At 44.9% G+C, this 10,880-nt stretch overlaps 1 protein-coding gene across 1 annotated transcript in view; it reads right to left on the reverse strand.

Moving 5' to 3' along the window:
• The window catches only part of ITIH2 (inter-alpha-trypsin inhibitor heavy chain 2), a gene marked incomplete at its 5' end in the record, with an annotated part of 11,945 nt that extends 1,293 nt beyond the window's left edge, over positions 1–10,652 (reverse strand). The window contains 8 exons of the mRNA XM_009872790.1: positions 100–211; positions 1,528–1,700; positions 2,393–2,591; positions 3,629–3,742; positions 5,838–5,972; positions 8,467–8,639; positions 9,325–9,464; positions 10,467–10,652. Coding sequence (XP_009871092.1) covers positions 100–211; positions 1,528–1,700; positions 2,393–2,591; positions 3,629–3,742; positions 5,838–5,972; positions 8,467–8,639; positions 9,325–9,464; positions 10,467–10,652 — 1,232 coding nt within the window. The remainder of the gene's footprint in view (positions 1–99; positions 212–1,527; positions 1,701–2,392; positions 2,592–3,628; positions 3,743–5,837; positions 5,973–8,466; positions 8,640–9,324; positions 9,465–10,466) is intronic.
• Between the last annotated feature and the right edge of the window lie 228 nt (positions 10,653–10,880).

Consider the following 10,880-nt stretch of genomic DNA (forward strand, 5'->3'; position numbering starts at 1 on the left):
CCCCCCCGAGATCCTTGAGAGTTAATAAGCTTTCAGTCACTGATGTAATTAAAAAGAAGTCAGATTTAGAAAAAGAGCAATAAAGCTCATTATTCTTACCTGGTAACAGTGAGCTTGTTGCCTTTCACTTCCATGGTGGCTTGTGGTTTCTCTGGATCTTGCCCAGGCCTTTGGTGGTGGATATACACTTCTGGTTCAGATGCAAACTGACCTGATCGAAGAGAGTTTGAAAGCTCTTGGTGTGTCCCGACCTTTGAGGCTTTCATGTAAGCTGCTGCCAGGCACTTTTTGGAAAATCAAACTAGCTGCAGCAGGTAAAACCCTCCTGCATCAATCACAGGGCACCGTGTCTCCAACGCTACCGGATCACCCACATTGGGAGAGTAGAAAATTCTGCTTTTCAGCCAGCAGACTTGTGAGAAAGTAGACTGGAGCTATGAAGAGTATTTGGGAAAACAGTCTCTGCTGCTCAGGATTCTCACATCTTAAAAGGAGCCTTGGGTGGGTTCAGGGCTCAGAGAGCTGATCTTCCCTGTGAACTGAGCCCTTGCTTTTGTTTTATACCATTGCCAGAAAAGGGGCTGTCGTTCAGGGGAGACCTGAATTACAAATGTTTGCGCAGAAGCCTTCTCAGACAGGTTTAAGAGATTTATTTCAGTCTTTTTATTTCCAAAATAAGTTCTATCACACTGTCTCCAGGTCTAGTCAGGCCTGTTTTGAAAATAACCTCCCCAGCTAGGATGAGGAATAATCATAGAATCATTTTAGGTTGGAAAAGACCATAGAGTCCAACTGTTAACCTGGTAATGCGAGATCCACCACTGAACCGTGTTCCTGAGCACCACATCTACATGGCTTTTAGATACCTCCAGGGATGGTGACTCCACCGCTTCCCTGGGCAGCCTGTTCCAGTGCTTCACAACCATTTCCATGAAGAAATTTTTCCTAATATCCAACCTGAACCTCCCCTGGCACAACTTGAGCCCATTTATTCTTGTCCTGTCACTTGTTACTTGGATTAAGAGACTGACCCCCACCTCACTATAACCTCCTCTCAGGTAGTTGTAGAGAGCAAGAAGGTCTCCCCTCAGACTCCTTCTCTCCAGGCTGAACAACCCCAGTTCTCTCAGCTGCTCCTCCTAAGACCTGTTCTCCAGACCCTTCACCAGCTTTGTTGCCCGTCTCTGGACACCCTCCAGCACCTCCATGTCCTTCTTGTCCTGAGGGGCCCAAAACTGAACACAGGATTCAAGGTGCAGCCTCACCAGTGCCGAGTACAGAGGGAAAATAGCTTTCCTAGTCCTGCTGGCCAAACTGTTTCTGATTTCAGAAAAACAGTCCTGGTCCTTGATGTTTTGCAGTGACTGTGGGGCTTCCAGGACATTACAGGCATCTCCCTCATTTGCTATTTGAACAATTTTCACACCTTTCCCATCACGACACAGACACCCACAAATTCACTCAGAGATCTAACAAAAACTCTTCGTAGCGTCCCACTATTCCCACCACCCAACCTTCATCTCTTACCTATCAGCCCATGGGCTGCCGGAGAGAGCTGATTTTCAGGGGGGATGTAGATTCCGAGGAAGTCGACATTAACTGGGTGTTTCTTCCACACACGGTGCAGCAAAACCATGAAGGACATCTCTTCACCCACGGTGACAGTAACGTTGCTTTCTTTTTTCACTGATATGAGGAGCCTAGCAGAGATGAACCAAAGGAAGGGCTCAGTTCCGCTGCCCACACATAAGCTCTCAGGTCCCTTGAGATGCTCCCAGGCATCCAGCACAACTGCACAGGTCTGGCAGATACGACAGAGCATCCATCAGAAACTCACAGCCTTGGGAGTGGTACCCAGAGGTCTGGAAGGACAGTGCCTGATAGGACAGACACTTCATGCCCATATTCAGGCAACCGAGTCTTGTCCTACAAATTGAAGTTCTTGCTACAATAAATGGAGGTTTTTGAAGTGGGCCCATTGCCTAAACAGGTGTCTAGTGCTGTAGGGTCTCCAATATGACTGCTAGCTGTTAATCTGCAGATGAAAGTCCCCTGGAAGTTTTAAGTCATGTCTGCCAGCATGTCAGGAACCCTAAAGGTATCTCAAATAACATTAGGTGCTTATATTTAGGCAACTGAATCCTGGTCTTAGCTAATGCAGTCAACAGTAGGAAGAGGATTTCAGCTCTTTCTGTTTGTATCTGGTCAACTAAATTGTTCCCTTGCTCCTACTGCTTAATTTCATTATCTGCAACGAATGCTCAGACATCTGGCTCAGATTTACCCGCCCATATGTGGGCACCGTGTGATCTGGATTCCATCCATAGCTGGGTCAGTCCAATGCTGTGTTGCAAATGGTTTCCGTGGGGCAGACAACAAATGCACAACTTACTGTTTCCGAATGATGTGCCCCGTGTCAGACCAGGTCAGTGTGATGCCATAAGATCCATCTTTCAGTGTTATCGTTTCTGTGGTGATCTCTACTTTCAGGCCTTTGTTTTTGAAATAAAACCCAATTTTGCCAAAGTATGTGTTCAGTTTCTTATTCTCCATTTTCTTGGCCCCAATGAGCTGCCCGTTGACCACAACTCCTGTGAAAAGCAGAGGAAAAGGTGTTGCCCAAATCTTGGAGCACCACCTAGAGACTTGGGGTTCTGATCTCAGCAGGGAGTACCATGGGATCAGCAGAAACAGGAACCTTTCTGACCCCCTGCTTTTCCCATCTTGCCAGACAAGAGAAGAGAATAATGTAATAAATCACCTCCTGATGCTACTCTTCACCCCTTAGCATATTAGTCTGGTGAAACTGATGGTAGATCTTGCTGGCAGTACGAGCTGATTCATCAGCTGATCGGTCCCTTGCTGTCTGTGAAAGGCTTGGGCTGGATGGGCAGGAGGGGAATAGTACCACAGTTTAATCTGCCTGCACATGCTTTTCACATATATCCCGGAAGTTAAAGAAATGCTGATGGGTAAAGCCCTCTGAGAAGAAATGGCCAATTCCCTTTGGTTCCTTTGCGAGTACAGTTACACAGTTTTTCTGCCTGCCACTGGGGATGCTTCCAGTTTTATTTCTCTGTGTCTATCTTCCACTTTCATCTTTAAAAGGACAAATCAGAGAGGGGAATCCTCACCTATCACAGAGTTTTCCTCACCTATCTTGATTCCCTTCCCAGTGTTTGGCTATCCTCTTAGTGAAACGTTTTTCCTAATAGCCCACTCCTACTCTAAATTTCACCTTTTTACTTTAGCTACGCATGTGTCCAGCTCCATCTTTACCTTCTGATTAGGTTGTAGACAGCAGCGAGATTCACTGTGGGTCTTTTTTTTTCTTAAGATTGACCAAACCCACCCGTCACAGCCTCTGTCTGTGCTCCAGCTCCATTATTATCTCTGTGGCCACCACTGGATTTCATAGTTTGTCAACATCTGTCTTGTAATGGCAAGCCTCAAACTTGCCGTAACACTCCAGATGTGGAGGGAAATGACCACTTCCCTCAATCTGGCCACACTCCCGTTAGCACGTAGTCCTCCTTCCTGTAGGCATTTCCCCTGCTCCCCCTGAAGCCCTTTCAGACCTGAGAGAATAAAATTGTGCCGTAAAGTAAACCATGGTTTGTTGTCTTACCAGTAACAGGATCAGAAACCAGGTTTAGGATCTTTCCAGGCTCTGAGTTGATATTGAAGCAGATGTTGCTTTGGCTCTTGGGCAGGTGTATGATGAAATGTGGGTCATTGTCAACTGGGACATAAAAAAGGAACAAGCATGAGAATCAGTTTGGTACCTGCCCTAAAGGTCATTATTTCCACTGGTTAAGGAAAGGACATGGTATTATTGGCTTGAGAAGCACTGCAAAATGCAGTCAACTACTGGTTTAATTTGTCGGCTGCACACTGGGGTGCCATAGGCTCAACCTGGAGTTCTAGAAGTCAACTTTCACCTCCAGGGGAGACCAAGGACCCATCTGGATGCCAGACAGACAAGGACATATCTTTGAGGCCTAGATTTAGGAAGGGACCTAAGGCATGGAAAACAGGACTTAAGTGACATCTCTGTTCAAAAATAACACCCAATCTCACCCAACCCCAGCTGTCGCCTATTTCTAGAAGTGACACAGTTCCAGGACATCACTCTCTCAAACTAAGAAGCTCTCAGACACGTTGTAAGTCCGTACCACCATTCTGATGTTGGGTGAAGGTGCTTCCTGCCTACCAACTCCCCTGAGGAATGCAATCCAGGACTTGTTCTCACAGTATGTTTAACATCCTGATGGGGTTGAGCTCATCTGAAAGTCATAGATTCATATTAAAGAGGTCACATAATTTATATAAAATTCGTCTCAAATGAGACAAACACCTATTGCTGAAGGCAGGTGTCCCCAGTCTTGTCTTGAAGTGCAAAGCACTGCTCAGCTCTTGCTGGTTTGGTGGTGGTTGGCGTTTCCCTGTCAACATTCAGAGACATTCCCATACTTGGTGTTGCCCATGGGGATAGCCAGGGCAGCTTTCATTCACTGGTGTTCCTCACCTTTTGAAAGTATTTAACTCTTCCTGTGCACCAGACAAATTCTAGACCAGGAAGGTCTTCATAGGAAATGGTGGAGGACTTACCCTCCAAGGGGTGAAAAAGCTTTCGAATGTCTTCAATGTTTTGAGTATTTCAAGTCCCTTGCACATAGTCCTCAATCATTCTTCCTTATTCTCATCAACTACTTGATGTCTCCCAACTTGACAACCAAGGTCTATTCTGATCAATGTTTCTGGGAACAAAATTCTAATGCAATAAGTTGGATGGGGAGCTTTGCATCGCTCACCTTCTTTTCCAAACAGTTTCTTGACTATCCTGACTCTTAGATTAACCTTTGAGCTAAGCTCAGAAGGACTATGATCACTTTCTGTTGGATAGCTACGTAAATACACACGTCCACACCCAGGCGCACTCCCAGGGCTATTGCAGTGATGCTGTTTTTACAGATGATGGTTTGCACAGCTGGTTTGTTTAAGTAGGCACTAAACTGTGGCAAAGGCCCAACCATTAACAGCGTCCATCAGTCCATCAGAGCGTTCAGAGGTTTTTATCTACCTCAGAACATTCATCTGTCGTTTATGATGGCAGCACCTTTACATTAGCTTTGCTACTGCAGGGAAGCTGAGTGTGAGCCCAGTGAGCAGTCGTAGCTGCAGGGAAGCAGAAGCTGGGATCACTGGGGTCCTCTTAGGATCTACACCAATCTCATGTTTGTAACATAGATCATATTTTTACACGTTCATCTATTCATAGAATCATAAGATCACCAAGTTCAACCGCTAACCTAGGAATGCAAAGTTCACCACTAAACTGTGTCCCTAAACACCACAGCTGCACATCTTTTAAATATTTCCAGGGATGGTGACTTAATCACTTCCCCGGGGCAGCCTGTTCCAAGTTAAAATGACTCAGTATTTTATAAAGAAGAGCTTAGTCCTTAGGTGCTATGTGGATTTGCAAAAATCGGGCTGAGGTGGCTGTGATTTGGGTTGCACATGATCGTGCCCTGCTCAGACATTCAGCAGGGGCTGTGTCAAGGACCTTTCACACCTAGTCACAGCAGTCGATTTATTCTCTTGTGGAACAGCCCCTGAATAAAGATACAGGTTTTACGACAAATCATAAAACTCAGTAGTAAAAAAGAGGACAACTGATGGACTCCTCCATCATTATTGGGCTTAACACCTTGTCACAGGAGGTGAAATTCCCACAGTACCCAATAACGTTGGTTCTATCACCTTTATTTGCTTATTAGGCGGTGAATGTTGCTGTCCGGTGTTTCTCTGCAGAGAAATACTGGAAGTTTTACCTCTGTTTATGCTCAGAGAGGACACAGGAGGACTCTTATGCTCAGGCATGAAGCTGACTGGTTCAGCTGTGATATTGGCCCAGGCTGGGATACCTTTGTTGTTATTAGGTGCATTTGGAGTTAATCCAAGAGTGCCTGTTAAATGACAATCATAATTAGTTTTTTGTTAGTGCTGACATATTTAATAGTTCAATTTTTAAAGTAGTGCAGTAGATCAGAGTTTGCTGTCGTTACACCGATGTAAAGCAGGCACACCACCATTTACAACAGACAGATTTGTGTAATGAAGTTAGGATGGATTTACTCCAGTGTCTCCACTCGAGGAAAATGACTTACCAGGGCAATTGAGCTGACCATTGGTGAAAAATACAGCCTGGCTTTTTAACTCTCAATCACGTGAATAGGCCCCACTTCAGCAAGGGCTTAAATGCTTTCCCAAATAAAAAAAAAATAAATTAAAAATATAGCATGTGGTAAAAGCTTTGCTGACTTGGGTCCTGAGTTTGAGGTGCCTGAGAAAAGGTCACATCCTTTCTGCATGCCATAGGACTGCCCACATGAGTGATGATTGCAAAAGAGTGCAAGCATTTAATACAGAATCCCTTAATGTGTGCCCCTCTGCTAGAGGTCTCTGTGCCTTTGCCATGATGGAGGTAGGAGAAAGTAACATGTACCCTCTCTCTCCTTTCTAGCTCATAAAGAAATGTGATCTTAAATGACCCATGAAAGTTTCTTTTAATATGTTGGGTTGAAAACATCAAGAGCAGAAGCGGGGCACGTATTCACACCTGCTGGCCCTGCACTAAAGAGGAGAAAAAGGAGCTGGTGGACAACACCAGGACTGAAGATTTCACAGGTAGATCTTCCAAATCTCTGTTAGCATCTTCTTTCCTGAACCCCTACTTCAGACCACAGGCTGTTTTTACTCAGGCAGTGTTAATTCTGTTAGCACAGTTATATGTGAGGTCAGCGCAGATAATACAGGAACCCAAAACTGGACAAAGACTTTTGCATTTCCAAGTCATATTGATTTCACAGACTACTATGCATGAAGAAGTTCTCCCACGCACAGTTGAGTTTTGCAATAAGTCTGTCATGACAAAAGACGTGAAAACAAAGACAATCCTTTGAAAAATGAGTGGTTTCAGTGCAAGAGACACAATCTCTGTCTATAAAGACAGACAGAACAGTTCCAATGAGAGTTATGTGAGGACAGACAGAAAAATCTATTTTGGATTAACTGTTTCGTGCCTTGTATATGCTAACTTCTTGTCACAACCCATGCGTTGCACAATCCTAAGTGCAAATTTACTTTGATATTATTTTTACAAGCTCTGTCCTCTACCAAGATTCAAGCATCACCTCCCACTGTACCTGAAATCCACAGATGCTCTGATCCCGATTTCCATGCTGTTAAGTTTTGACTGTTCCACTGAACACAGAGACACAAGAATCTATGGTAAAATAACTTAAATCCTCTGCATCATCTCAATCATGGTAATTTTGGTCTGAATTAGTCAGCTGGTGCCATGTATAATGAATTCATTATATGTGAATTCAAGACATGCTATTTCTGGGCTGAATTCTTTGGCTGTTGTGCGTTGCAGTATGTGGTATATAAATAACAACTATTTAGTTTCTCTTTGGATCTCAGCTGAAGACAAAGAAGAATTAATGAACTTAAACCCAACAATTGACAGATATAAGAACTTCATTCCATTGACCCAGAATCAGGACTTTTTTATCCAGAAGCGTGAGGACTGAGCATGCAGAACATGCCTGGAGTTTCAGCAAAACCTCAACCACTTCCAGTGGGAAGTGCTGGATGGACGTCGTCGCCTGTTGGCGTAACGTAGGTCACTTCTTTCCTTTGCAACAAGTTGTAAACTCTCCCACTTTTTAATAGGCTTTAAGTCACCAGATTCGGTTGCTCGAGGAATTGATTTTTACTTTTCAGTGATTCTGTTGCATCACACTGACAGCAACAGTTGTGCTTTTCCAAATCGCGGACTGGTGAGGGCGCAAAATAGCTGCTGTTAATTTTCGTTGGAAGCAGAGAAGAGTTTGGATATGCTAGACACCCGTGACATCTACTGCTCTGAGACTGACTCTACCATATAATGCCAGAAGAAGCCAACCCCACCTCACCTGGCTGGACATAACGTTGCTGTAACAAGGATCTCGGAACATGTATTGAAATAATGGATTTATATCCTGAAGTTTAATTAATGAGGGACTTTGCTGCTATGACAGCTCAGGTTCCACGTGGGCTTGTATCTGATAACAATCTTAGGAAGCTTCCAAGCCTTAAAAGTGGTGAGAAAAAATGGTTCAGTCAATTCTACAGTTTCAGTACGGTGAACTAGACATATCTGTCACTGTAAGAAGATGTTCAGTCTGTGACATTGCAGGCTTATTAGAAACCTGGTCCTCACTGAAGCCTATGGCTCCAAAGAGCACTTTCATAACAGGATGCTTTCAAACAGGCTGGACATTTGGTCAAGTTTCACTGAAAAGACAGGCTGTCCTGTAAGCACAAACACCTGGAACAAACACAGTTGTTCTTCCAACACAAGAAGAACAAAGCCAAAATAAGGGGTAAGAGTAGCGAATGGACTGAGACACTGACCTGGGCAGCAGCCCCTTCTGGGGTCTTTGGGCTGGTCTGCCAGCATTATCTCATCCTTTTCAGCATTCTCTATCAGCATAGCTGTGAAAGGGGTAACAATATGATGGTCAAGAGACATCTGTAGGATGGATTTGGTGATGTTCCTCTTCAAGGCTGCAGTGGGGGCTGTGTTTCTGGGTGGAAAATGAAATAGAAGACATGGTTACCAGCTCTATAGGGCAGCTTCCATGACGATTCCTCCACGGAGTGGTCATAGAACCAAACTGGTGGGTGTTGCAAGGAAGAAAGACTGAATCATAGAATCACAGAATCGTTAAGGTTGGAAAAGACCTCCAAGATCGCCTAGTCCAACTGTCTGCTCAACACTAGTGTGACCACTAAACCATGTCCCAAAGTGCCGTATCTACACTTTTTCTGAACATGAGGCTGAGAGCCTTTGCAAATGCAATCTCCATAAAAAGACTATTTGTGGCTTCTGTGGGCTTTGGCCTTGACTCAAAGAAGCCCAGTCCATCTCCTGGTCTCAGCAGATCTCTTTCTGCTTCAGAGGAGATTCATCCTGAACTTCTCCATAGCTTTTCCTCAGGCTCTGTAACGCAAATTTCCCATTCATTTTATTCACATAGCCCCACAGCTAAGTCTGTTTTACCCTTATTCCTCTAATTAGCTTCTCCCAAACTCTGTTCCCTGATGTCTGTGAGTGCTAAACCAGAAAAAATATGACTGAAGATACCACCTACCTTTGTTTTGATTTGTTTACCTTATCTGAAAATCTGAGGGCAGCCTCATGGTCTCAGAGAGAACCAGATTGCTTTAAAGCTTCTTCTCCCTCCCAATACAGACCCCATTTCTCCTCACCTCTCTGCCATCATCTGGTTGACAGTCAGATAGGCCCACAGCTTCCTAGTGAATTCGGGATCTGCATACTTGTCTTTCTTCATGAAGCCTTCCAGTTCTTCAACATCTCGCAGGGTTTCCATGACGAGCTCTGCATTCGCCTATGCAATCAGTGAGATGTAAAGGTAACGGAGGGTGAGCCAGGAGAATGGGGTGGCCTTGGGTTCCCCTCTTAACAAGGTTGGCCTTAAGGACCTACTCTGGTTCTGCCCATGTTCATTCCCAGCACCATCAGCCTGACTGCCATGGGGAGGGGAGCTGTAGCAAAAGGGTCTTCTGTCAAAGGCACTTTTGTGACAGTGGATTAAATCAATAAAGGAGCTGTCAGCAGTAGCCAAAGAGGGTGCTACCACACACCAAAAGAAGAAGCTCTTAACAGAGCTCTTGCTGCCCTCCAGGCTTTTTCATATCCAGTTCCTACTGAAGACCAGGAACCAAATTCTGCTTTCCCTCGCAGTCCATTGGACTGCATTGTGTTTTGGCAGGAAAGAATAGTGAACACGTTCAAATTTTTTTTCCAGCAACTAACAAATAGCATTTCCTAAGCTTGTGAGAGTGCAGATATTTTGGTTTCCCTTCAGAAAAAAGGATCTGGATGTAGTATTTCCATCCCATCTCACTCCACCTGGAAGAGCAGCCTTGAAAACTTGGGGAAACTCACATCACATATGCCACACGGCAGAGCATGAAAGGACAGTGCTAGAACTTGACAGGCTGTAGACCCACCAGCACCAATTTCCCGACAGAAGGAGGTTCATCTGTGAAAGGAGCTTCCTTAGGGGATCTCCCCTACACCTTCACAAAGGATGAAGGAGCAAGCCATAGTCTTAGTTTAGTTTGCAAGTGAATTTTATACGATACATTTATTAGAAGGGAGTTTCTCTGGCAGGCTACAGGGTGCAGGTAGTAAAGAGCCATGGCTGTACTTGAAGCCATTGTGAAACACTGTTGGGCAAAACCCCCATGAGCTTCCCACCCAGAACCCAAGCATACAAAACACTCTGCTGGCAGCAAGGAGAATCTCCAGCAAGGAGACTGTACACATGAGTGAATGAACCAGCCCAAACCCCAGGAGCAGGTATCCCAGGGACACCTTCACTCACTGCTGTCGCTGTGACGATGCTTTCCAAGTGCTGCAGGTTTTCTGTGTCGACTTTCCCAGCCACCACTATCTCTGAGCCACCAAAGTAGTTGTGGAAGCTGCTCTGGGTGACATCTGACACCGACTCCTGGGGGTAGTTGAACTGAATCTTTTTCAAGAGTGGGGTGGAGACCTGGTTGTAGAAATTCTGAGACGGAAGGAGACAGAGAAGTGATTCAGCTGTACATGAAACAACCCTTCCACACACGCCACTCTTACTGGAGGGACAGGAGGTGACAAAATCTGGAGCCCTAACAGGCAAGTGGGACTTTCCTTGTCCCAGAGAACGCAAACTTCTTTATATGTAGACCTTAGTACACCTGTAACAGGGTACAGGAAGAACCGATCAATCATAGAATCATAGAATCACAGAATC

Source organism: Apaloderma vittatum, unplaced genomic scaffold (genome assembly GCF_000703405.1).
Source record: "Apaloderma vittatum isolate BGI_N311 unplaced genomic scaffold, ASM70340v1 scaffold210, whole genome shotgun sequence".
Lineage (NCBI taxonomy): Eukaryota > Metazoa > Chordata > Aves > Trogoniformes > Trogonidae > Apaloderma > Apaloderma vittatum.